This window comes from Fusarium vanettenii (genome assembly GCF_000151355.1).
Source record: "Fusarium vanettenii 77-13-4 chromosome 3 genomic scaffold NECHAsca_2_chr3_3_0, whole genome shotgun sequence".
Lineage (NCBI taxonomy): Eukaryota > Fungi > Ascomycota > Sordariomycetes > Hypocreales > Nectriaceae > Fusarium > Fusarium vanettenii.
The window spans coordinates 2,281,128-2,307,817 of NW_003315880.1; the positions used below are offsets into that span (position 1 = coordinate 2,281,128).

At 52.8% G+C, this 26,690-nt stretch overlaps 7 protein-coding genes across 7 annotated transcripts; 4 read left to right on the top strand and 3 right to left on the bottom strand.

Moving 5' to 3' along the window:
• Positions 1 to 469: 469 nt before the first annotated feature.
• NECHADRAFT_103829 (uncharacterized protein) lies at positions 470 to 1,394 on the bottom strand (the record flags this gene model as incomplete). The annotated part of the gene is made up of 2 exons (XM_003053146.1): positions 470 to 856; positions 906 to 1,394. 2 exons carry the CDS (start codon positions 1,392 to 1,394, stop codon positions 806 to 808), a joined length of 540 nt encoding a protein of 179 aa, XP_003053192.1. The 3' UTR covers positions 470 to 805.
• Positions 1,395 to 1,647: 253 nt separating this feature from the next.
• On the top strand, positions 1,648 to 4,099 carry NECHADRAFT_59311 (uncharacterized protein). The gene is made up of 5 exons (XM_003052650.1): positions 1,648 to 2,128; positions 2,671 to 3,081; positions 3,131 to 3,491; positions 3,541 to 3,798; positions 3,849 to 4,099. The coding sequence occupies exons 1-5, from the start codon at positions 1,903 to 1,905 to the stop codon at positions 3,895 to 3,897; spliced, it is 1,305 nt and encodes a 434-aa protein (XP_003052696.1). The 5' UTR covers positions 1,648 to 1,902; the 3' UTR covers positions 3,898 to 4,099.
• Positions 4,100 to 12,087: 7,988 nt separating this feature from the next.
• Positions 12,088 to 14,408, top strand: NECHADRAFT_99706 (uncharacterized protein; the record flags this gene model as incomplete). The annotated part of the gene is made up of 2 exons (XM_003052651.1): positions 12,088 to 12,651; positions 12,709 to 14,408. The coding sequence occupies exons 1-2, from the start codon at positions 12,279 to 12,281 to the stop codon at positions 14,406 to 14,408; spliced, it is 2,073 nt and encodes a 690-aa protein (XP_003052697.1). The 5' UTR covers positions 12,088 to 12,278.
• A 2,505-nt stretch (positions 14,409 to 16,913) lies between these two features.
• NECHADRAFT_35724 (uncharacterized protein) lies at positions 16,914 to 18,009 on the bottom strand (the record flags this gene model as incomplete). Its single annotated transcript, XM_003053147.1, has 2 exons — positions 16,914 to 17,555; positions 17,617 to 18,009. The coding sequence occupies 2 exons, from the start codon at positions 18,007 to 18,009 to the stop codon at positions 16,914 to 16,916; spliced, it is 1,035 nt and encodes a 344-aa protein (XP_003053193.1).
• Positions 18,010 to 18,688: 679 nt separating this feature from the next.
• NECHADRAFT_67557 (uncharacterized protein) lies at positions 18,689 to 20,492 on the top strand (the record flags this gene model as incomplete). Its single annotated transcript, XM_003052652.1, has 3 exons — positions 18,689 to 19,267; positions 19,328 to 19,956; positions 20,005 to 20,492. 3 exons carry the CDS (start codon positions 18,689 to 18,691, stop codon positions 20,396 to 20,398), a joined length of 1,602 nt encoding a protein of 533 aa, XP_003052698.1. The 3' UTR covers positions 20,399 to 20,492.
• A 734-nt stretch (positions 20,493 to 21,226) lies between these two features.
• NECHADRAFT_102497 (uncharacterized protein) lies at positions 21,227 to 21,805 on the top strand. The gene is made up of 2 exons (XM_003052653.1): positions 21,227 to 21,393; positions 21,449 to 21,805. The coding sequence occupies exons 1-2, from the start codon at positions 21,373 to 21,375 to the stop codon at positions 21,647 to 21,649; spliced, it is 222 nt and encodes a 73-aa protein (XP_003052699.1). The 5' UTR covers positions 21,227 to 21,372; the 3' UTR covers positions 21,650 to 21,805.
• Positions 21,806 to 21,970: 165 nt separating this feature from the next.
• NECHADRAFT_36826 (uncharacterized protein) lies at positions 21,971 to 24,835 on the bottom strand (the record flags this gene model as incomplete). Its single annotated transcript, XM_003053148.1, has 3 exons — positions 21,971 to 23,977; positions 24,056 to 24,772; positions 24,809 to 24,835. 3 exons carry the CDS (start codon positions 24,833 to 24,835, stop codon positions 21,971 to 21,973), a joined length of 2,751 nt encoding a protein of 916 aa, XP_003053194.1.
• Between the last annotated feature and the right edge of the window lie 1,855 nt (positions 24,836 to 26,690).

The window sequence follows — 26,690 nt, forward strand, 5'->3', positions numbered from 1 at the left end:
ATTCCAGGAGTAGGTCAGAGGAAACTCAGTCATGGCTACGCGAAACGTGAGCGGGTCGCAGGTGCGGCAGAGCATGGCGACCAGCGGAACCGCGCTCAAGTCGAGACAGCTCGTAGGTCTTTGGCCACAGCGATGACATCCCCCGCTAACATTCCCGCGATAAACAGGCACAGCTCAACTCGCAACTGGCCCAGCTTTCGGCCAATCTCTCCGATACAGAGAACCTACTACGCATGACCAGTGTGCAGGCAGAGGCGATGAGGGGGTTGGGCAGCTGGCATGGTGGGCTGTAAGTGTTGATCGTACCGAACTTGTGATCAATACAGTGGCTTACGATGATAGGTTCATGGCGGCGAGCAAAGTGCTGGGAGAAGAAAGCGTCAAAGAGGCTGGTCAGCCAGGGAAGTAATGGATCAATGGTTTCCATGGAGATGTTACGTGACAACGGGTTTAAGACAAAGAAACAAGTATTGTGGCTTAAGCCATGTTCTATTACGGCGATTTATGATCATCGCCGAATCTATATTGGCGAATCACTTCAGACATCTACCAGACATGTGCTTGTGATGGAGTCCGCCGCCTCCCGTTCAAGACCTTGGCTTTGTTCGTAGCATTCAGCTTCGGGTTCCAAGGCTTGGCTTCAAGGGCGAGCACAGCCAGCTCTACACCACCTCCCATGTGATTTTCCAAAGATGATTCTTTGTTGCATGGTATCCAGGGGTTCTGGTGTTAGGACCAACTTCGGTGTCCTTCTGACGGCTCGCTTTTCCGCAGCTCTGACGATCTTCGCATCTCATCGTAGCCGCTAGGAGATTGGTATCAAGTTATTCAAACTTTGGTTTCTGGATTCATGGCCCTGGGGTCGTTCCTGGTGTTGGCTCTTGAGTCTTTGTTTCGTCGCAAACATCCTCCATAGGCTCATCGGGCTTCGGTCCTCGCAAGGTCTTCCTCTTCTGCCTTGGCGCACTAACGGGGTACCTCTTGACGTTTCCACACGTCTTGCAACGTATCGTAAGGACGTCTGCCCAGGGTTTCCTCCCGCCCTTGCTGGCGTTCTCCACGGTTGAGGTACAAGTCTCTCCTTCGACCTGGAGGGTGTCGCAGAATTTGCAGATGGTCTGCTTCATGGCTGGACTTTGTCGAATCTGGGCCTTCAAAGAAACAGCCCGTAAGCTAGAGGCGATATGGCGAGACATATTCTGCGTAGCTCTTTGTTCGTTGGCTGTTGGCGCTGGAGCACTGTGCTCATGACCTGAGGGCGAGGATTCTGATGAAGCATCTTGTCCTGGTTGGCGATTTTGACTGGCGAGGTATGAGGCTGCTTGGTAAAGATATGAGGCTCTGGAATAAATGATGCGGTTCTGGACGCCTTTCGGCTCCTTGGCCTTGGCCATTAATACCAAGTCTTTGTCAGGATTTGTATGTGATTTCTAAGTTCAGTCTGCAAAGACTCATCTCGAAGATTCATCAAGGATTCTCGCCCGTCCGTGCCAAAAACTCCAACTTGGCACTGTTCACTGACGGCTGCCTCGCGTCACGTGTGCGAGGCAGTGCACGGGCCTGTTTGTCAACAGGGCGATCAAGCGGGCCCTCCTGCCTGCTTTCTGGCGTCTCCCTCCTCAGCCTCAAACAAAGAAAGCCTTTCAAGTTCATCCTTGAACGACGACTGGGGCTCTTTCTTCATCTCCAACCTCTCCCTCTCTCTTTCAATCCATCACTCTCCTCTGTTTCCCTCATCTTGTGGCACGTTCGCGCCGCATCTTCGACTCTTTCCCCGGCGACGCGACCCCCTTGTGGAGAGCATCGCGTTCTGCACGTCAGCGCAACCTCGCTGCAAAAGGACAGCTTTCGCGGCAGCTTCGCATTCGACATTCTAACCCGCGCTCAACAACAACCGCCATCATGTCCCATGAGGAGGATCTCATCGATTACTCCGATGAGGAGATCGGCGGCAACGAGACCGCCGCCACCACCTCCAACGGCAAGAAGGGCGAGCTCGCCGCCGGCAACAATGTCGACAAGAAGGGCAGTTACGTCGGTATTCACTCGACCGGTTTCCGCGACTTCCTGCTCAAGGCCGAGCTCCTTCGCGCGATCGCCGACTGCGGTTTCGAACATCCATCGGAGGGTTAGTCCTGATATTCTAATACCCTAAGTCATCAAATCCCCTCCCTTCAAGCGTCCGTCCATCTCGCAAGCAAACAAGAAGAAATGGCCATTTTCTCCTACAAATCGTCGTCGTCGTTGGTGGAGGAGGTTCAGCAGGGACCTGAGATGGTCCGAGTATCCGGGCGGAAACAGACCACGGGTGAGAGACGTGGTTCTCCGCAAAACACAACCCGCCCTGTCGCAACGTATCGCGTGAAAGCGGATACTGCGCAGGAGGTTGACGCGAACGGATCATTCTGGTTGAAATAATGGACGAAACGAGGAACACTTTGATCAGCACACCAGAACCCATGGCGCTCCAGGCCCATGGTTCTTGCGCAGCTGTTCGACCTGGGAATCTTCGGTTGTGGTATCATCATTTCGACTTGATGAACAACCAATCTCAATGGAGACTGCGAGATTTGGCAATGGCTAAGCTGCGACGATGGACGGACTTCCTGACATTGCACCCGTCGTTCGTTGCTTCTTAGAAACCCGCTCTAACATCGGTTCGATCGACAGTCCAACAAACTTGTATCCCTCAGGCTCTTCTCGGCGGTGACATCATCTGCCAAGCCAAGTCCGGTCTGGGAAAGACGGCCGTCTTTGTCCTCGCGACTCTTCAGCAGGTCGAGCCTGTGAACGGAGAGGTCTCGGTGGTTGTCATGTGCCACACACGTGAGCTGGCCTACCAGATTCGGGACGAGTACAACCGATTCAGCAAGTACATGCCTGACATCAAGACTGGCGTGTTCTATGGTGGTACTCCCATCAAGACGGATGTCGAGACCCTGAAGAACAAGGAGACCTGCCCTCACATCATTGTCGGCACTCCTGGTCGTCTTAAGGCTCTTGTCCGTGACAAGGCTCTGCGTCTCGGCAGCGTCCGCATTTTCGTCCTCGATGAGTGCGACAAGATGCTTGACCAGCCTGGTAAGTACCACTTCTTGGTGCGCAATGCGATGCGATGCTAATTGGGTAGACATGCGTACCGATGTTCAGGATGTGTTCCGCGCTACTCCTCAGCAGAAGCAGGTTATGATGTTCTCGGCCACTCTGTCCGAGGAGGTCAAGCCCATCTGCCGAAAGTTCATGCAGAACCCTACCGAGCACTACGTTGATGAGGACACCAAGCTCACGCTCCACGGTCTCCAGCAGTACTACATCAAGCTGGAGGAGAAGGAGAAGAACCGTAAGCTCAACGAGCTCCTGGATGATCTGCAGTTCAACCAGGTCATCATTTTCGTCCGCAGCACCGTCCGTGCTACCGAGCTTGACAAGCTACTCCGGGAATGCAACTTCCCTTCGATCGCTGTTCACTCGGGTGTCAGCCAGGAAGAACGGTAAGTTGCCATTGCATATTTGTTGAGGCCCTTTTCTAACAGCGCATAGTATCCGTCGCTACAAGGAATTCAAGGAGTTCAAGAAGAGAATCTGCGTTGCTACTGACGTCTTCGGCCGAGGTATTGATATTGAGCGTATCAACCTTGCCATCAACTACGATCTTTCAAACGACGCCAGCTCGTACCTTCACCGAGTCGGTCGCGCCGGTCGTTTCGGTACCAAGGGTCTGGCCATCTCTTTCGTCAGCACCGACCAGGACCAGGAGGTGCTGAAGGAGATTGAGAAGCGATTCGAGGTCGCCCTTCCGTAAGTGATGCCGCTTCCCGTCTGTGAGACAAGACACTAACCTTGAGTAGTGAATTCCCCAAGGAGGGTGTTGATGCCAGCACTTACATGGCTTCCTAGAGTACCGCATCACATGGTGTTTAGAGTGGATCGTACGACAACAGGGGTCAACTTCTCTCGCTGCCACGGACGCAATGGTGAGGAAACCAGGAGAATGGTATCAAACAAGACATTTTTGGCGGCGAAGGGGAAAAGTTGCAAACGGTTCCGGCTTTTATTTGGTCAATTGTAATTGAGTATGTAACTATTGAATGCATTTTGCAAAGCCCTCGGTGCATGCGGTTGTCTCGATTGTGTCGTGTTGAATGAAGAGCCCCCATTATGGGTTCGGTGAAGTTCTTCATGACAAGACGGTAAACCTGTCACACCTTGTGACTCGTTAGCCTTGCCTCGTTGAACGGTTAATGTCGGTACAATGACACGAATGTAGTTCCCCGAGCATCAGTCACGCCGATGTCGAAGGGTATGGTGTGGAATAAGACAGTTTGAAGAATTGGGTCGGTCACCCGAGTATGGGTCATTCTTCCCGGCAGTGTCATGTTCGGTTCAGAACTTGGAGATGGTGACGGGTTGAAACAGAAATGGCAGTTTCATTGTATGAAGCCGACGCGTTACCTTGGTGACCTCCCCTCCCCCGAAGTTGATGGTAGTAATATGTGACTCTACGAAGTGTGGCAAGCAGGGCTCATGATGATGAACATTGTTATAGTGACTGTGAGGTTTGAGATCACACGTAAGATGTTGTCCATAGGGTGGTCTTATAGGGAATTACAACAGTCGTCAATATTTCCTCTACATTGGATGACGATGTGTTTGCGCAAGTAGATGGCAAACTGCCTCGTGGTGTTGGACCTGTGTCGAAGTGTCCGTAGTACGGGTTGCCATCCAGATCCCCCCCCCCCCCCGTGCAGGCCAAACCCGTGTTGTTTGCGAGCGGTATACAGGACCAGTTATTTGAGCTTCTTGCTAAGTCGTGTAACAATAATAAGTCTCCTCCTCTACTTCTCTACGTGACATAACAAACTTATGACTGTCACCATGGGAACAGAGGCGGCAAAACAACAGGAATATGGTCTACGAAGATGGCCTCTCCCCATCCAGCTCTCCTTGGTCAGATGTCTCTATCATGCAGCATACTAGTCGCAGAAGCCAGCCTGGCCTCTTTCCAAGGCCATGGTCATTGACAACGACAACAACTCGGTGAGCAAAGCCCGCCTCGTCGCCTTATCATTTTTGCCCCGCCATAGCCCCTCAATAGGTTCACCACGTCCTCAAGAGGGGCAACGAGGCGTCAAAAGAGCTGTCACCGCAGATCAGCACTCGGTTTTACCTGGTTGGGTTATATCTTCCTTGAAGGGGGGAGAATATGCATGAGTGGTAGATGGGGAAACGCCGGCAGATGTCGGGGCATTTGCTTGGGAAAATGTGTGCATTTGGGGGCGGTCGATAGGATCTGGAGGATTCCAGCAGCCTCTTGAGTTTCAGACGCCTTCTTGACGCCTTCTCGAAGGCTGCCTGATAGGAACCGGTCAAGGTTTCTCTTTTCCCCTTGTGATGCGCGACCCCAGGGCTGCCTTGCCTTGCGTTTGATGTGTTGCAGCGAGCGGCGCGTGGATATTGGATGACCATGCCTTGATGATGGGCTTTAACGCGCCTCGTGCTGTCAGGGAATATGGCGACAAGGGCCATGCCTGCGCGGTGTGCCCTGGACGACTAGGCAGCCACGTTCTGTGCTTTTTTGTAAATCTGACGGTGAGGGGGGGTCAGGTCCGTCACATCCAACCATCCCATCCATCCAGGTTCGAATTTAACAGGAACAAGGAATGGGACTTTGGGCACATATTCCTGTTCCGGCGGGACCGCGAAAGAGGATTCGTCTGAGATAAGCCAGCCCTTTTGGATTCAATAATTCAGCTGCTGCTTTGAACCTCTCTGTCAGCTAGACATTAAAGAATTCGGTGGGCGTCAGCCCAGCCCCGAGCATCGCGTAATCTCGACCGCCTCTCATGAGATCCATATAGAAACTTCCGTGCCCGGGCGGGACTCCGAAGAAGCCGGGGGTCGGAATGTGGGGGCCATGGGGGGTGGAGAGCACGCGGCACGGCAGGACCAAATTCGTCTCCGGTGATGTTAGTTGATGATGAAAGAAGAGACGCAGACACCGAAGTCATCCCTAAATCAGGTGCGTGATAACATGCGTTGCTATAGAGATCCTCTAGATGCTTCATCATGGTTGTCAGTACTCGTTCTTTACATTTTTCGGTGGGAAGCACAATGCGCCTCGTGGTGCCTCCATGCCAGTGCATCACTTTTTTCTTCACCCACGTGGGGAGTTGGATCAAACCCGGCGTTGGGTTGGGGGGATACCGAACGAACGCCAGGGAGCATCATGGGTCCTTCCAAGGCGTTCATGAATTAGAACATGATGGGGGGGGTTCTCATCTGGGCAGTCTCCGATTCTGCCTCCGAAGGAACCAAGCCGATATCTTTGGAATCACCGAGGTCCCGTGGGTGAAAGGGAGTGTCTCGCCGTGCGTCATCTATACTCAGCCTTCCGACAGCGGCTGAGATTCAGGCGGCGGTGCAGGCAGCGTCTGGGCTTGTGAACAGGTTGACCGAGCACGAGAATAGACGGCGTGAACATCACGGTGGATCACCTCCTCCGTCTGCCTTTGTCCGTCAAGGTTCGGGCGAGAATGCGTTCAAATGCGAATGTGCCCGAGGGGAGCCTGGATTGTCCAGGGTAGGCCGGCCGCGTTTAGAGATTGACTCATTCTATCCGAGCACGACGACGCCGGTGCTGGGGTTGTTCGTGTGGGAGGGTGCGCATCGAATCTAGGGTTTTGCCCAGAGACGCTCGATTCACAGGCCCTTGAGATCCCACACCACACTGGTTGCCTATTCCGCAAAACTCGTGAGGTAGGTATTCCGACGGCATCGACAACAGGCCGTCATGTAACTTGGAGAGCAGGATGGATAGCCCGGAAGCATCAGACAGCGCCACCCCGGAGCCAATCATGGCCCCCCAAGCCGAGCGGGGGATTCATTCGGCTACCGAATGAACACCCTGTCGAGACTCTTTCCTTGACGCACCTTTGAGAGCCAAAGAGGTGAAGCCGTGTGCGCGTGTGCATGTACGTGTGTGTATCCCCCTTGCCGGGTTGCCCGCTCAAAGGAGAAGGCTGTGACAGCTGCTGCGGCAAATCCGTTTCTAATAGAGGAAGATGGCTTTGTAACACGGCCTTGAATAGACGGGAATGATTAATGGCAATAAACCCGTGGTGTCCACAAACACGGCGCACAAGACAAAGAGAACCTGTTCGCCCGGATCTGTTAAGGATCCGGTGTCCGATGGTGCCCCGTACCTAAATCGAGAGCGTCGGTGCTGAGGTAATGATTTGTACAACCTCCCTGGCTGCACAACATCTTGGATGCCAGTGGGGAGAAGTCCGGCGGACCACAGAGACCAGTTACATGCAGTCTCTGAGTCGGGACTTGTCGCGGTAACGCCAACAAGATTGGCTCTCTGTTAAGGGGTTGGTAGCGCCGCCACTTGGTGGACGCACGAGCCAGAGTGAGGTGTCTGGTGCAGTACAGTACGAGGGAGAGCCGTTGATCATGATCGGGAGGCGGAAACAAAGCAAATCAAATCTGCTGAGTGATGGGCTGTCGTTTCACCATTCGACAATCACAGATACCGAGTGATTCACGTGCGTACGGATCGAGGCAATCTGCATCACCAGTTTCCCGCGTCCTCATGAGCGCAGTGGAACTGGAGGCTATGACGGCACTTGCCGCTCACCACGCAATCATGATGGCTATGCCATGAATGTTTGTCGACAGGCTGGCGGCCTCGTTGCCATAGCGTCGATGATGCGTATTCACCGAGATAATGCAGGAACTGATGATTATCACCTTGCACATCAGGCCCAGTTGAATGTTGTGCAGATGTTAAAGAGGGAGGGCGACCGAGACGGTCACATCTAGGCAGAGAAATGCCTGGCAGAGGGTTGACATAAATAACCGAGTGCCCTAGACGCATCGACACTGATAAGGTGTATCGATATTAATGTCGAGCGTGTGCATTACAGCCCGCATGGCAGCCTCGAGGCTTGTAACATTAGGTGTCCTGCACCCCGTGTTTGGTCGGCGAGCCTCCGAAGCTGTCGCCAGACGGTTCCCGGAGCAACTTTACCGAACCACGAGAGACGAGCTCCGAATACCTGCAAGTCAAAGCCCAAAAGGCAATTGCTTCCATCGCTTCTTCGTTGCTCGGGACGGACTATCCCGGGAGATCAGTCACCCACTGCAAGTGAGGTCATTGTGGGACGGACGGGTTCCCCGTGGGTTGTTGGATTAACAATCGAATGGGGAGAATGGCGAGACTTTCGGGATTTTGCTGTGAGGGAGGGAGGCAGCAGGGCTGTGAATGGTCTGGAAAATCCGACCCAGACCCGGACAGAGAGAGCCATGAGATTTCTTTTTGAATCGGAACGGACTTGGACAGGCGCGCTTCTTGATTAAAGTGGTGTGTTTTTTTGCTTCCACTCGGGCCAAGGAAAAGAAAGACATCAATACAGTCCAGACATCATCTATCTTCTCGTCAGGGTAGCCAGATGGCAAGTGTAAGAGTAGGAAGGGAGTAAATAAGAGATCTGAAGTATTACCTGTCATTAGGATATCACCTATCATTTTAGCATGTTCCATACTAGTTTACCTGCTGTAAAAGTGATAATATGAAAAGGTGTTAGACGTGCTCTGTAGTTCTGGTGTCTCGTTTATTCCTTGACCTGAGTGCCACACTCGGCTTCCTCTTTGTCGCGACCCGGGACACGGCGAAGACTGTGGCAAGATCTGGTGCAACTCAAAAGTTTTTCTCTGGCTATTCTGGCCTTGGTCTTGGCCTTGACTTTGGTCTGGCTCGGTTGGGTTGAGTTGTTGGGTGAGTCGTAGCTACAGTATCCGGGGGGCCACACTCTAGGCCGCACAAACTTGAAGCACACATGGATGGATTTCAGGTTTCGTAGCGCATCCGGGCGGCGCGGTCGGCGTCGTGGGCGTGCCTTTGAGACGAGACGAGACAAACCAAAAGCCATCTCATCCACATCCACCCATCCCCATCCCCATCCCCATCCCACTCCTCTCCTGTTGGACCATCCAATCCTGGCGGGAAGCCACCTGGGGTATCATTGGACAAGCCCATATTGTGAATCTCTGTTGACGGTACCTAGTACAGTCGAATGCTCATGTGAAGAAGCGACAAAATGCCTGAGCCGGCGCTTGAGGGGCTCACGGAGTTTGAGAGCAACGGTAATCGTCGCAGACCCATGAGCTCGGGTCAGCAGCGAATCCGAGGGGTCCCCTCATGACCAGGCACGATATTGATGACGGATGACAGGAAATGGAGACCTCGTCGTCGTAGGTGACAGTCACAAAAATGGCAGCGGGCCAAGGCAGAGGTTCACAGGGCGGTGGCGGAGATGGCGGAGGTGTGCACTGTCCAGTCCAGTCTAGAGAGGAGCTGAAGGAGAAGAGTCATCGCTCAGCAGCCAAGTTTTGGCGGGCTGTGCTTCCCCTCAAATTGGTCAAGGCTTCTGGACGAGACCACTCTGTCCGTTCCTTTCTTGGGTTGGATGCTGAGGAATGGGGTGTGTTAGCGGTTAGTGCTTGCAGCTCCGTCCTCTCGGCCTCGGGGATTTTATAAGAGGGTAGTACGCGATCTAGGAAAGTGTTTGAGTCAGGGACGAGTCTTCCCCGACTGCTGATGCAGAGGATCTTGTATTTGACTGAGCAGAGACCAGATGATAACGAACTCGAGCAAAGGGCAGGCGGATTCATCTCCAAGAGACAACTCAGTGAAGCCAAAAAGGGTTGGGTGGGTGACAAGGGTGGCCGGAGTGGCAGGGATACGCGAGACGCATGGACGAACCAGGCTGGCGTGCTAGTGCGTGAGTAAAGTGAATGAAGTGTCTGAGGATGAGGTGAGTTGATTGTGCACCTCAGTCAAAGACAGGACAGGAGCGCAGCCAGCGCCGTCGACAAGGCTCTTGAAAGTGGAGGCCTTGTAAGGCGTCTTGATCTGCTTGATGATGGTGGAGGAGATGAGGCATTCTTATGAGGCTTCAACCAACATGAGTGAAACATACAGTATCGACAGCAAAGAAGGTCTTGCCGAGGCGGGCGATGTTCTGTCTCGACGGTTGGCGATCCACTGCCCGGGTCAACCTCATCCCTTTTGCTCTGCCACCATCCTCACTGATTCACTGATCTCTTCTGCCTTGAGGCCGGGAAGTGGTGGTCCAGTGGGAGACATTTCGTGCTTGGGAAAGGGTGGAGGTGGAGGATGTGGATGCGCCCTGGTGGGTGGAGGAGGGGGGGGAAACGCGCGCTGCAGGATCCGGATGGCCAATGAGGAAATGCCAAAAGGCAGACACGCTGCAAGGCCCATCGAGAAGGCCATGGCATGTATTAAATGCGCGATTTGAACACTGTATTGCACTGTAATGTGGAGCCGAGTGATTCTCTGGCCGAGTGAACAGGGACGGCGCGTCACATATGAAGGCATCGACTGGCTGGTTCATAGACAAGGGCTCAGCTGCACAGTGTCGAGAGGCACGAGATTCACGGCTGCATCGTACTGGTACCTCGCGACTGGGGCTTGATGCACACGCGCCGTAGGTACCGTCGCTCAACTCGCCTCTCCTCCCGGGCTCTCTGGTGCTGTCGCTGTCCCAGGCATTCAAAACTATGCCATGGCCCGCCGCTGCCATCTCCCGCCTTTTCCCCTTCCCCCCCATCGAACAGCATCGTCGGCATCATGTTCGATTTCTCCCTCTAAATCCGTCCCCAGCGACTCTCTGAAGTCTGCTCTGGATCGTGTACCTCTCCACTCTCCACGACGTCTGCCTTCGTCTTTTGTTGTTCGTTGATTATTTTTTCCTACATACCCTTCATCTCTCCTCTCAGGCTCCCGCGACAATCCTCGTCTCGTCACGCCAGGCCGCAGCGGCATTCACTTGCACCCTGCGACTTTTTCTACCTCTTTGTGAGCAAACCGGCCAGCACATCTTTTGCCGCCCAACCCAAACAGGTCGGAAAAAAAAAGAAGAGTCATACTTTTGACTGCTTCCCGCCTACACGCTACGGTCCACGAATTCGCCAGCCAGCCAGCACTGCCCGGGTCCAGTCCAGTCCAGTCCAGCCCAGCCAAGCCGAGCGCAGCCCAAGCCCAGCTTATCCTCTGGAGACCAACCTTGCCTCCCCTGGCCCTCTGCCCGAAGCCTAGCACCAGTCATCCGCCTTGTTGGTGAGGTGACTTGAGAGAAGTGTCCTGTCTCTCTTCCACTTGGGTGACTCTTGTGCCAGTCTCCGGACTCGCTATCTCCTCCCGTGTTACTCACCAGCCCTCACTCATCCCCCATCATTCTAATCATCACCATTGCCATCGCCATCCTCACATCACTCCCCTTTGCCGTTTGATTCAATCCCCTCTGTATTTCCCCTCTCGTGTGTCTATTGACCATTTCCATTCAAGCTTTCACAAACATACTTTCCTTACCTTGTCCCTACATCCACTCCCTCCCCCAGGCTACAGCCCCGGTACCTAGCCGTCCATCCCCTTCGCCACACCCGTTGCGTCTTCCGCCGCGCGCGTTAGTCATCCTTGCCTCAGACAATCCCAGGCCAGGCACAGGCTCCCGCCGCTCACGCTCCCTCACGCTCTCTCCGAGATCGCCAGTTGGCGTCCACCTGCCACAAGCCCCGCGGTCTTTACTCGGTTTCGCCACCGTGCAAAGAGTCACAACCCACTACGCCAGGCTGTCATTCACCACCTCAGCGCCTGGCATCTCGCCCCCCCAAGGCCACCTAAAAAAGAGTCACCACTTCGGGCTATCTAATAAACCCTTCCGTCTCCTTTCCAGGTCACCTCATTCCGTCTTCAGCCACACATTCCCCGTACCTGCATATCAATCAATCAACAAGTTCAACAACCGACCTCGACCCCCCGACACCGACATCAGTCACCCCTAGGATTCTTACTCGCCACTGCGTCCAACGCTTCGATGGTAGCCTTGTTCTAGGCCCGCCACTCGCTTCCAACCTCAACTTCGAGATTTGAAGCATTGCCGCAATGCCTGTTGACAAAACCTACCTTCTTCCAGTCGCCGTCTCCGCTTCGTCTTCCGGTCTCATCGTTTGTGTTATCAAGTCGCTTCTCGACTCTCTCGTCTAGACGCCTCCTGCTCTCACAATCTACGCGTATACTTTGAGATAGCACTTGTACGCTGTCTCGCGGTATAACAACTCGACTCGGATCCCTCGAATTGCTTACGGTAAAACCACGATTTAATTGGTTGACTTAGCCCTTGACGGCGACTGGATATTCATCCTGGCTTGAACCACCCTTTCAGGCCCGTTACTATAATCAACTACCACCCAAAATGAAGTGCGACGCGACTCTTTCGCCCGCCTCTATCCCCGCCACCCACTATGCGCCATACAACGCATCTCTCGCTTCTTCCGCCTCAACATCTACATCCTCTGTGTGGTCCGACACCTCCTCGCAGAACTCCGACGACACTTCCGCATCTATCCACTCTTCCGACTCGGACTCATGCGAATCCTTCTTCTCGGCAAAGGCTTCTGCCGCTGATCGCGTCCTCAACTTCCGACGTCACGCGCAAAAGCCCCAGACCGAGGCAGTCCCTGCTGAGCTACGCCAAAACCCTCGACGAACTTCCAACGGTCCCAAGGTCCGCCCTTCTCTGGTTCGACAGTCCGACCGAAAAGTGAACTTCGTCGATAGCCTTGTCGGTATGTTATGACTGGATTTTGACAACATGTTCATCTGCTTAGCCGTTACCCTTCTAGATTCGTCGACTCAAATTGTCGAAGCAATTTGGCCTCTCTCTTCGGTTGTTTGCCGAAGCGAGCTGGGTAGCAAGGCGGTCCTCCCGCTACGCACCTTCATCCAAGAGACTCTGCGCCGCTCGCGCACAAGCTACTCCACCCTTCAGGTCGCTCTCTACTATCTGATCCTCATCAAGCCTCATGTCCCGGCTCACAACTTCACCACTGAGCAGCCCGAAGATCGACATGCCGATCGCGCGCTCCAGTGTGGCCGCCGCATGTTCCTCGCGGCTCTGATCCTGGCCTCCAAGTATCTCCAGGACCGGAACTACTCTGCTCGGGCTTGGAGCAAGATTTCGGGGCTCAACACTCATGAGATCAACCAGAACGAAATTGCTTTTCTCCTTGCTGTCAACTGGAAGCTCCACATCGCCGATGAGGTCTTCCAGAGATGGACTGATATTGTGCTCAAGCACACTCCTCCTCCTAGCCCTCCTTCCCCAGGTGGTGTCTCTCAGCTTGTAACCCAGCAGGTTGCCGACTGGAAGCGCATTATCCTGGGTCTCAACCCCCAGCTGACCAACCTGGCGGGTTTGATTCCTGCTGCTCCCGTTGCCGCTCGGTCAAGCGACCTTTGCGCGCTCTCGCCTCGCAGTATCCTCAACCTTCCTCAGGAAACCCGACCTTCAACTGTTTATGACTCGGCCGAGTTCGCTCCCAAGTCATACAACGCGCCTATGGCTATGGAGCCCACGCCTTCTGTATATACTCCCGGCCGCGTGGCTCCAGCTCCCGCTTTGGGTATGCTGCCCACCCCCCGACTTACTCCTCAGAGCAGTGGACTTTGCACTCCTGCTGCGGGTGCCGCTTCCCACATGCTTGGTAAGAGCTCAGCCATGGGTCTGGCAATGGCCCAGGCCAACAATACGAGCGCCACTCAGTATCTCGACCGCATTCCCATGTCAATTACTTCGTCGCCTCAAAGCTACTGCCCAACCCGTCGATCCTCCCTCGCCAACTCAGTCTCGACTGCCTCCTCACCCGAATCGATGATCTCGGATTCCTCGCGCTCCTCGCGCTCTTCCTCCATTTCTTCTTCCTCTTCGCTCGCTAGCGCGACCCTCAGCTCTAAGCTGGGCATGCAGTCGCGATTCCGAATGTCGAGGTTGAGCAATGAGAGGCTGAGCCAGAAGCCGACAATCCCTTCGGTTCCTGAGGATTACGACGTGCACTGTTATTCGTCTTCTCCCGAGTCTTACACCGGCACGGTTAACAAGCTCGGGGATTGGTCTATGGAGACTCCACTGGCCAGACGTCAACAGCAACTGGAGGATATGACCCGTGATGCGTCCGACGCTGCTCGCGCCCTGCAGGAGCTTCAGAACTACCGCGCTGCTGAAGCTGTGCCTACGGCATTCGCCCGGACTGGCTCCAAGCGAAGCAGAACTGCTTCTATGGATAACGGTCTCCAGGAGAATGTCCGCGAGATGCTAAATGGTCAATACTACTCTACCGAGCGACACGCTTGGTCTGATACGTTGGTTCGCGCCCGAGGCCCTGCCTTGGAATCGAACCTCCAGATTCCCGTTCAACCCAGCCTTCCCGGCAGTGGTAAGCGAATCTGCTGCTCAGCCGAGGCGGCACAGGAGTATGCACTTTCCTCTGTTCACTCCAACATGGGTCTGCGGGGACCTGGCATGTGGGAGGGTATCCTGAACTAAACCTCACACTATCTACTCGTTGGTCACACTAATTTCCTTACCAACCTGATACCCCGTCGAACACCGACACGCTATATCCTTTGACTACACTGTGAAGATTAATGTCGAACTCAATACTATTTTCTATGTCAAGAAGCAAGTTACCTGGGAGGCTGGGAAGAAGGGAGTCTTTTTACCAAAAGGCCTTTGATACCACCGTCTCGGGCGTGCATCCATGTCCTAAGGAGGCATTTGGATGACGCTCGAGGTCGAGGCCCAAAAGCGTGTTCACTTGCATGCATATCCGGATCGGACAATTGGTTGGGAGGGGGAGACGGCGGCGAAAGTCATTTTTTCGGGAGACGGTGGGAGGCGATGATTGCACTGCATTGCAAATCTTGTATGACTAGGACGCCGCTGCATTTTTGTTTTTGTGTTTGTTGCTTTTATACGGCATCGTTTGCTCTATCATGATGGCTATAGATTCTCAAGAGTCTCGAGTTGAAAGCGATACTGGCAAACGACAAATGCCTGATGGATGGATGGATGGATGGAATGGAATGGAATGGAAATATAGGGGGAGTAATAGGTTTGGTTCGCCATCAAGATCGACAAGACAAACCCGACGACGACTACCGAAGAGAGGAAAAGAGCCTCGGCGTCGACATGCGGGACCTTGCGAGGTAATGGGTTCACGCATCAACTGGAGTTCAAGCTGCCTTTTTCTGCGAACAACAAGACAATCAACAAAAAACACTCCATGATCTCTTTCGACACACAGCCAAAGCTTGATCCACCCGACCTCTTCAAAGGCAGATTCTGGGAACTCCAACGGCAACCAACCAACCAACCAATCGACTTCGGAAGCGAAATCGAGCAAAAGGAGCGCCCCCAAGACTGGACTGAGGAGAGAGCGATGACGCTATGGCGAAATCTAATAGCTAGCTTGAAACAGTCTCGCGATAGTGGACTCGTGGCCGTCTTTCTTGATCCCTCGTGGAACCAACGCTCGGATAGGAGACAAGACGCCCGAGAAAGCAAGACAAGCACGAAATCAAAAAGCATTATGCTGGAAACACTCATTACTTCGCCCCTTACCATACGTTACGTTTTTGACCTTTACGCGCGGTTGAAGCGAAACAAACCCCTTTACCTGTGACCTCGTGATTACGCTGGAGACGAAAACCTACCAACGATTCATTCATTCATTACCCGCTGAACTAACGCGCGGTTGAGAGAGCCTGCGGAGCCTGAGGAGCCTGATGAGCGGAGCACCTGAGGCGCAATTGTGGCCGTGGAAGCGCATGCATCATCTGAGCATCGCCTTGTTCTTTTTGGGTGTCGATAGCGCCTAAATCGACCACACACAAGCACCCGTGGACGAGAACCATGCGTCCGGGAACGCTAGGGACCTGCCTGGACCGTGGCCGTGAAGTCCCGGGATCGCGCGGTTCAGTTCATTGGATGGTGTGCTCACGGTGTGTGAGTCATCTCGTTCCCCCGTCCGCTTGGCACACACTTCACGGGATGTTACACTCTTTTTTCTCCCTTCCCCTTGAGGTTGGAGGCTTGCCGGATCAGGCAAGCAGTGGCGAGGAGTGGTGTGTGTGTGTGTGTGTGTGTGTGGGCTTTTTCTTTTAAAGCCTCACGTTGTTGGTGTTGTTGGAGACGACGTGGGATGTTGGATGTCGTTGAGTATGGTGGTGTGTGTGGGGAGAAACTCATGACGTTGAGGATCAAAGGTAAGTGGGCAGATAGGTAAGTGAAAGGTAAGTTTGCTTTGCTACGAGGTAAGTTAATTCGATAGTTGAGTGTGCGTGAAGTGATGTTGATGTCGTCTGTCCATGCATGTGTCGATGTCTGTTGATGTTGATGCATGGTGTTGAGGTCTCGGGTCATTCTACCCTTCCGGCATGAGCCTACCCCGTGCAGTTCCGTCATCGTTTCATGAGATGAAAGCTTGTTGATGGGTTTACCTTCCTCATACGGAAACCTTTTGATTCCCATGCTGTGCACCCAAACCCTAGTTCCCACGCCACGCGATCCAAGAAGCCGATTAGGCACTGATACACAGAACGAGCCTCCATTCAGAGAAGATAGGCAACAACGTACAAGATATTAGATACATGCACGAAGGAATATGAATTCTAAAATTAATTATTATTAAAAGTGGTTAGTTTGTGATACTAAGACTATGTATCGTGACCTCGGTGCCTCGCTCGGTTGGATTCTATGTGCCACATAATGATGTGCAGCAAGATGACCCGAAACTTCTATTACGGGAAACTGCAACTTTGTACATGTAAATTATTGAATGATGAACCATAATGAGTCGAAATGAGTCGCAATGCATCCATAATGACTTGACAGGGAGGGAACCATCTGGAATCCTTGGAATTTAACGTAGTAAGCCCAAAGGGCGTCGGTGAGTTAGTCATGCATCATCGGCGAGATGAATCAGGTAAGCTCTAGCTGCCTGAACAAAGACCGGGGGAATACTTCGCGTCGCAGGGTGGTGATGATGCCTCAATGCCTGTGGAGAGGAGATTCGTCACACAGCTCCGTGCCCGAGTAAACTTCTCGCAGAACCTCCCTGCCTGCTGCATCGTCAGCACCCCATTCTAGCCGCTGCTCGATCCGTCGCCTCTCCTTCTGCAATATGTCGGTTGGCAGACCTTGTCCTAGCTGAAGGAGGTCTAGGAGGTTGGTGATAAGCACGCTGGGGACAGGGGCGTCGATGAAGGCGTTGCGGAGGCACTCGAGCCGAGATTCCCAGTCGACGCTCTCACCATCCCAGTGAAACGCCCACCCCGCCCGTCGGAGCCAGAAAAGCCGGCGTAGCTGCTCTTCATCCCAGGGCCCGGTGATGAGTGACCGGGGGGCTCGGAACTCGGGGTGGACGTCACACTGGGCCCAGCACTCGACGTCCTTGACAGGCTCCCAGCTCGAGACTACCTCGTAGTCGGCTTCGAAGCACTGGCGGGCGTTGAATTCGCCCTTGTGGCCTTGGATGGGGTGGTCGGAGGTGTGCGTAAGGGGGTTCTTTTCCGTGTCGTGCTTCGGAAGGCAATGCTCAATGTACCGGTCCTTGGCGTGTGTATCGGCCCACGTCTGCTGGGCCTGAAGGATAAAATCAATTTTAACCCAAGGGAGTTCGAAAACCTCGGACTATTGGGCAATGTTAGGAAAAGGGACTTTATATCATGACAACCGCAGAAGGCCGACGAACCTGAAGTCGGGGATCGCCACCAACATCATCTCTTGATGTATTGCAGTTCACAGGAATCCCGAGCCAATCGATCCAAGTGTCGTGGAATGTCCACATAAAATGCCTAAGGAGGGTAGCACGGCCGGATAGCTTTGCACCGATAATAGGGGAAGATCGCGGCAGGGATAAGCTGGCGCTGTAGAGAAAGATAATCTCCAGGACCTCGGCAGGTAGAGACTGCAAAGTTGGACGTCCACGAAGGGACCGTGTGGCGAGGACATTAGAGAGTGAGCGTTTCATCTTTTTGGGACTTGGTCCGTTGCCGTCTATCGAAGGGTTGGGGCGTAACTTGGATGACTTGATTCTAGAGGGAGCTTTGCGTTTGCCTCGAATACGAACTGGGGTAAGGACCATATCGAGGAGGTAGTTTTTGGAAATCCAGATGCCGATACGAAAACGTAGACCTGAATGGCGTTGATGATAGTACAGTTGGTAGTTGGGCTGAGACAAGGACTGGACGAATGGTTTAGAATGTAGTACTAGATAGAGAAAACTTGTGCCGGATCCTCTGGATGGAATTGCTTTATCTCAGTCGAGGAGAGATCTTTTGTACAAGAAAGATTGGAATCCGTAGATTTGCAATCCAGTTGATATGAGGTTGATAAAGAAATCTGAGATGGTATGGGAGGTCCAAGTAGACGTTGATATGGAGGCCCTTTAAGCTTGAGCATAAGATATCAGACGGTAAATCCTAGACTTAATCCTTAGATGATGAACATTAAAACATTTGATGAATCTTACCTCGACCATTTCTCAGTCTCTGGGTTATCGTGGTTCGCCCGGTCCAACTGCCATCGAGTTGAGCGGCGAATCGAAATGCAAATGGCACGTGCGCGACCCCAGAATCGCAATGTAAAAATTCGGGTTGCCTCCAAAACTTCCAACGGCTTGGTTCGGATGACTAAGGAAAATCAACCTCCAACTTTTGCTATCCACGACGATAACTGGTCGGGGGAAACTCTCCAACTCGACGACCTCAACGCCAATCGCCAATGCTTGCGTGAGTCGATTGACAGCGCGGATTCCCTCAGAGATGTCAACTCTGCGCCCGGTCCCCTCTCGAAGCCTGCTGCGATTCCTACGGTACCAGTCCAAGAGGGCCTTTGCAACTCATGGCCCAGAAGCGATAGCCGGCCCGGTCCTGTGTCGCCGGGCTCGATCCTCGAATCTTGCGACACGAAGACAGTCTAGGACGATCGCTACGACTTGCGAGCGACGTACTGCAACATTGGAAGCTTCGTTCCTCAACCTCGAGCCGATCCTGCGAAGACTCAAGAGCCAAGACCAGCAGCAGTTGACGTTGACGAGATGCAACTTTAGTACCTCACGCAATGTCAGCTGGTTCAAATGGGGTCGATCCACGGCGAGTTCTACACCGAAGTGGCATGAGCGACTATGGGGGATCACAGGCCGAAAGGGGGAAAAATCCCTAAAGCCCGATGATCTTCCTAGCCATGATGAATACAGCGACGGCTCGTCGATATTCAACAGTCGTCGAACCATGGCTGCCAAGGCAGCGTCCGAGCCGCGACTGCGCTGCACAGAAGTGGACGAGAATGGCAACGTGATCCTGGTGGATGGCGAGTTCAAGAAGACGGAGCTCATCGCCAAGGTATGTCGCTGCAACCCCGCGATCGATATTCGATGAGATGTTAATGATGCTTGTTACCAGTATGGTCTACTGCCACGAGACTTGCGAAAGATTGACTCGTCGAATCTTCCTCATATCCTCATCCGTCCGTCGGCCATCCTGCTTAACCTTCTGCACCTGAAGGTCCTCATCAAGCATGATCGTGTACTTCTCTTCGATGTCTACGGTTCGAAAACCTCATACCCCCAATCGGCCTTCATGTACGACCTGCAAGGCAAATTGCAGCAGAAGAACACACAAGGATCGGGCTCGCTGCCCTACGAGTTCCGGGCGCTGGAAGCCGTCTTGACCTCAGTGACGTCAGAGCTCGAGGCCGACTTTGAGGCGGTTCGCGAGCCGGTCATGCACATTCTCAGCGAGCTCGAGGATGATATCGACCGGCAGAAGCTGCGTGTGCTTCTCATTCTGTCCAAGAGGGTTAGCACCTTTGAGCAAAAGGCCAAGCTGGTCCGAGATGCCATTGAGGATCTCCTCGAGGCGGATGATGACCTTGCAGCCATGTACTTGACGGAGAAGGCGCACGATCTTTACAGGGGAATGGATGATCACACTGAGGTTGAAATGCTACTCGAGTCATACCACAAGTTGACGGACGAAATCGTCCAAGAGGCAGGAAACCTCGTTTCGGGTATTCGAAATACGGAAGACCTGTAAGCATTATGCTCCATCTTCACATATAGTGTTGTTAACAATTACAGTGTTCGTGCCATTCTGGATGCTAACCGAAACGCCCTCATGCTCCTCGAGATCAAGTTCAGCGTTGGAACACTGGGTCTTGCCATGGGAACCTTCCTCGCTGGTCTCTACGGCATGAACTTGGAGAACTTTATCGAAGATACGCACTGGGGCTTCGGAAGTGTCACCAGCATCTCGGTCATCTTCTCGCTCATCGTGTGCTGGTACGGCCTGACCAAACTGCGCCGTGTACAGCGCATCAAGATGATGGATGACGAACGACCACGGATCCCGCGAGGCCAGGTCTACTTCCCTGATGACCGGTCAGCGTTGGGACTCCTGGATAACAGAAACCGCGAGATGTTGCGGAGGATCAACATGCAAAAGGCCATGTCGGCAAAGAAGCGGTGGTTTTAAAACGTCTTGTATATTAGAAATTGGGCGTTATTGGACTTCTCAACGGCACAAAACACCGCCACATGTACAAAAATACCTAGAGAGATAGCCCCTTGATACCAGATACCTACTCATCTCAATGAGGTTGGAGTTTTTAGCAGAATATACCAAATGCGGAAACGACACACACAACGTTGAGCAACCGTCATGGCTGCAAGCTCGGGAACTCGAACCAATGAGGCCAGCGGTGCGGAAACATGGGATGCCCTGTTCCCGACGCGTCTTCTCCATGGGGATTCTTGATCGCCGCGGTGACACAACCGTCTATGATGATTGATCTCATCATGACTTTGTGACGTCACACTTCCCGTTGTACTCCCACACGTTGATCAAACAAGGTCACGTCGAACGACTAAAAGGAGTAAAACGAGGATCCACTTGCAGGGGAGCCTCCTGGTCGATTCAATGTCCCTGACGTCGCAGACGCAACCTCAAAAGCACAAACGGAATTAACAGAAAAAAAAAAAAGGGCTACGGCGGCTGAAGGATGCACAATGGCCTTGATTTTGGGACATTGGTGCCAGCCACACGGCGAGCCGCGTACGTCATGGACGCCACACATCTGACCAATTGCAGCTCTTGAATGATGCATTAGCCACAGGATTGAAAGGTACACTTGTGGCTGGAGGTCATGAGGTGAAGGATCGAGATGGGTGAACCTGACGTCAGGAAAGAAATTCTTAGATGAAAGGGGGGGAAACATGGATGGCAGGCACGAACATGGGGGCAGGTTCTTTGTATATAAGGATGCAGGGGAACCTGAGGGGGGAAGAGGAAGAACCATACCAACTCATCACTCAAAAGACAACGCATAAACCGACAACACAACAACAAACAAAACATCAATTTCTTCCATTTCCACCTAAGACAACTCTTTTTACGAAAGCAACCACCAAAAGACACCTAAAACAAAAACCCTCTACAAATCCTTCACAATGGGTGGCATCATGTCTTGTGTACGTCCAGCCACACTGCACCGCCTCACACAACGCTAACATTCTACTCTTCCAGATCCGCTCCGTCTTCCAGACCATCGGCGACGCCATCATGGCCGTAATCAGCGGCATCGGCAACATCATCCACGCCCTCATCAGCGCCGTCGTCCGCTTCTGCGGCATCATTGTCAGCTTCTTGACCTGTGGCTACTGCGGTAGCCGTTCCGGACGAGCTCGCCGACGCACCGGTCGACACATGCGGACGACGAGGGTCTAGGGGAGGAAGATTCCTATTGTGAAGAGGATCTGAGGAGAAAGATTGCGACACGGGGAGAGCGAGTTTGGAGAGATTCATCATGAAACGGCCGACTGGTTTTCCTTTTTGTATGATTGCGTTAGCATAGGATACCCAATCCACCTTGTTCTGTTAAACATCCATGTCTTTCAAGTGTCGTGTATAAGTGACTACATCCGTCTTGTTGATGTTGGTCAATATTCTGACCAAAGGCACTGCACCTACATGGGATAATCCGTTTGATCAAATATTTACAACTGACAGCAGCCATAGATTATTGGGTATCTTGTATTCTGGTTCTACCTAGTCATCCTCTTCCATGACATTCCGGTTAAAGAAGCCATGAATCTGTCGTCCAGCCGTCTTGCCCACCAACGGTTCCAACTCCTTCTCCGTCATGTTGGCCACCTCACGAATGCTCTCTGTCTCGAGCACCAAGCTCTTGATGTTCTGGGGCGTCACACCAGGCACAATGGCGAGCATATCCTGTGGTTCCTGGTTGAACGCCTGATCCTCGGCGCGTGCATCCTTATCCAGACCGGCCCTGACTGCCGCGATTGGATCTGGCTCTTCCTCCTGCGTCTTGAGCAGCTCAAAGATCTCGGCTGTCTGATAGGGAGACGAAGACCAGATGATGCGGAGCTTTGGGAAGGCTAGTGTGAGTAGCACTAGCTTGGATTGAAGGTCTGAAGACATGTTGGTTGGAGCAACACTGTTCAGGCTGCCTGAGAGGTCGGCGAACGGCTCAAGAGTAAATGACTTGTTTTGGTCAAACTCGATCAGGAGCATTGGACTCTTGTAATGCTGGAACATAGTCTCGGCCTGTGTGTACAGTCGACCGTCCTTGAATGACGAGATCAAGTCGCTAATGGACTTTCGCTCCACACAGATGCTGGGAGAGAGGATGTAGTCGCCAACTGTGAGCATACATGGCACAATGATCATGGATCGTCCGTGAAGTAGTGACGGCAACGAAGAGCGGAACTCTCGCACATCCACAACCACTCGCGGTGGCTCCGCTGTTGCTGCTAGCCTGCCACCACCAGCGATTCTCGTATTGACAGTTCGTAAGAATGCCTCCTCAGGATCTTCAGCGGGATCAACTGTCATGACTAGTGACATGCTCGCTCTCTCCTTGATGAGTTTGGTAAAGGCATCCTTTTCCCGGCGGACTGACGAAAGGTATTTCTGTTCTTCGACTGAACCACCGTAGTACATGAAGTAAACTCTGACGTTCCGGTCATTGTGTGACGACCGGTATACCTCGACTCGTCGGATAAAGGCTGCATCTGGCTCGTACATGATGATGTACCGTGGTTTGACTTCCTCGAGGACGTGTTCATCCTGGTCTCCGTCATAGGCGTGGGCGACAATAAGATCTTGCATGTCGTACAGCTGAAAGTAATCCTCCATGTTGTCGAGAGGGTCCGCAATAACTTCCTCCTTTTGCTGTGCCTCCTCTTCTGTTAGCTGGACCTCGGCCATGAGATCAGCGACTTCTCCTGGCTTTTCAATGTACTGCATGATACTACCATTCTCTGCCCGACCCATCGAGGGGCCGACATTGCCTCCGCCGCGCATCCGTCTTCTCTTGTTCGCTGGTGCTTTTCCGCCCCTGTGACCGCCCATACCTGGACGAGAGTCTGTAGCACCATTTAGAGCCTTTTGATTCTCAGCAAATAGAGTCGCGCTGACTTGGGCAAACTGCCTCTTCCACCTAAGATAGTTTCGCAGTCGCCTTCGCATCATGAACGCGGCAGAGGGCTTATCTGCGTCCTCTTCATCATCATCTGGCTTCTTTTCTGTCTTGGGCTTGACATGCATTGTCTGTAGAAAGTCTCGTAGTTGCCTGCAGGTGTCTGTGTCGGAGCACATGATGAGAATGCTGCCGTTGGAATCGTCCTTGACGGGAGGTTCGAAATACAGATCGCGATCGATCTCTTCCAGGACTTCGGCTAAGAGCGACCACTTGGGAAGTTCTTCAAGGACTGGCCGAAGGGAATCAATATTGGATTCTCGGGCGGCGTCTTTTGCTGTGGCTGAGTAGACACGTCGTCTTGCCGTGTCAAAGATGGTTTGTGCAGCGTCAAGGAACAACCAAGGTGATTGTGTCTGTCGAGTTGACCCCGGGGGAGGAGAGTGCGCAGCGTGGATGGTATCCAGATGCTGAAGAAACGAGACGGCGTCATAGGTCAGGATTGAGTTGAGCATGGTTCTGAGCACTGTCAAATCGTTGACAATCTGCTTGGTTTTCCAGCTGACACGATGCCAATTGGGATCTAATTGTCGTCGAACCATGACATCAAAGTTCTTGAGAAGGGCACTGTCGAGGTTCCAGTCGTCCATTTCCAGGCCGCTGTTACCCTTCTTGAGCTCGTGAATGCTGACTTCGACGCATTCCATGATGGCGTTTTGGATCTCCCTCATTGAATCCGTCATGGGGACTTCAAGCTCGATGACCTCAGCCTTCTTCTTTCCCTCCAGAGACTGCGCAACCGTGACGTGAAACCTAGGCCAGAGCGAGGCTTTTCGAAGGAAAAGATTCCTCATCATGGTGGCCAGAGGCGAAAAGCCCGTGGTGAAAGGATCGGGATTGTCGGAAAAGGCCTTGAGGAAGCCGACCTTGTTCTTCTGCCGGTAGACTCTGAGAATGAAGGCTTCGAGGGAGGTTGCGACAACGCGATCGGCGTGAAGTAAGACAAGGCCAGTGATGGACTCGGGGTTCAGCAAGCTCGTCAAGAGATCGACTACTAGAATGCGTGACGTGATACTGAAGATACCACCGCCAGCATACATCTTTTCTCTTGCGCCGACGCTCTGAAGATCGGTGTTGACCACAGTCAAGCCGCGCGCCTTGGGGGACATGCTGATGGCGGCATGTTCAGCCAATGCCTCTCCAATCCAACCATTTTCTCGATCATCGGCTCCGACGATCACTATCAAGTTGTTTCCGGCCGCATCGTACGAGTGGAGGAGGTTGTTGATCAGGCGCATCAGCCCGAGGCCGCGGGCGAGAACGACGAGCTCATCTTCGGCTCGGAGCTCCTGGAACAGGTTCTGCTGGTACTCCTTGGGAATGGTCAGCTCGGGGCCGGTGGCGGGAGGCTATAGGCAACTTGCGAGCGGAAGTGAGAGCTTCACTGGTTGGGGGGCATTGCTTGCAGACATGCGGGCCACCCGAGTGTTGGTGCTGGTGGTGGAATAGGTGTTGAAGGTGGGAAAGATGGCTGGCGTGAATGGCGATCTTGGTGGGGAGGATCTAGGCTGCGACAGGGACCAGCCATGATCGGAACAAGGTGAATGGAAGGCCTCAAGGCATGATATGGCAGTATTCAAAGCTAGCATCTATTTAATACATATTAAGAAGTTATATAACACTTGGTATTATTATCGCCAACTTGATGGAGTTATGGTTGTAGAGCCTTTGCACAGAGCCAAGCATTTACCCCAGCTTTTACTTGACAAGGATGGGATACTTCTTTACTCCGTAAACTGAGAGTCATCTAGAGAACGATTCGGATTCATATTGTAACAAACCGACACTCTAGCCCGTTGAATTCCTTGAACCTGGCTTCCAGTCATACGTCAGACCTCGTGAGTGGAAAGATGATCTGCTGCGAATGACTTGCATGAATGTCGAAACATGACTTCAACAGATCTCCGTTCACAGATAACGGGCGTCCTGTCAAAAGCTGGCTAAAAACTGCGATTGGTGAATCCGTAGATGATTTTCTCTCCGAAGAACGCTACCAAGATCAAGCTTGTTCAAGACCTTGGTTTGGCCGTCTCACAGTGATGCCCACTTACATTCTTCACACCACAATCTCGAGGCCACCACGTCATGGTACGATGCGTCAAGTTCGGCATCGACGCTCTTCTGCAGGAAATAACCAATTAGCGAGGTTCCCCAATCTCTTGTGACACTCCTGCAGGCCCCCTAACGGCTTGCGTTTCTTCCCGTCGCGATCTGATTCACGCTGGCGCTACAGGCCGTCTTACGTAGTTTGCGTTTTGGTGAGCCAGTGGGAGGGGAGACGACGTCATCGCCCGTCGCGGCCATGATGCGGTTGCCGACTACAAATAGGACGAAAGTATCCAACTTGTTGACAATACTTCAGATCAAGACAACAAAAACTTCTACAAAGACAATAACCTACTCTCAATACAACAATCTTCCCAAACAAACCATCAAAATGACCGGCACCGAGCAGCAGAACGAGGTTAGCTCTCCCAAGTCTCACACTTCACCAACTCATGACTGACACACACTGCCACAGGGCGAGAAGCAGTTCTCCATCCAGCCCATCAAGGACGAGGTCAAGGACAAGGTGTCTGCCTTTAACGCGCACCCCGGACCCGCCGTTCCCAAGGATATGCCCCAAGAAGAGGGAACCAAGGAAGAGCGCAAGGCCAAGATGGAGGCTCTGAACAAGAAATAAGCAAAGCAGCATTCGCTTGCCGACACGACTGTACGACTAGACATGGGAACTTGCACCAGACATGATATAATATGACACAAGAATTTCTCTTCCTCCGCATGAATGTCCGCAATCTTCAGTTACATGTAATCTCATGCTCGTATACGTATCCGATAGCTTTGTTTGACGGCACTCTCGGAGCTTCATCTTCAGGCTGACGCGCAGTCAATTCCATCTTTCCCCCCTAAATGCTGCTCCACTGAACCCACAGTTGGCGGCTATCTTGGTGGTAATCTGTGGCTGCCCAACAATTGTGCCCATGTACGGAGAAATTTCTAGAACCCTGCTTGTGGCTGAATCTGCGACTCGTCACGACTGAGTGCAACTAAATGTCTTATTGTTCGACCAAATATCGCTGAAGAATCAATCCTCGAAGCTCCATTCCCGCTAAAAAGCAAATCTGTCGTTTCCTGCAAAAGGACGTAGGCTGCCCCGCTCAGAGGCTTGGCAAGTGGCTGTGCAAGCGCTTCTTTCGTCTTTCCTTTCACCAGCGGCTGTGGCTGGTGCCCGCTCTCCGACTCTTCTTACGCCTCATCAAGCGCCGC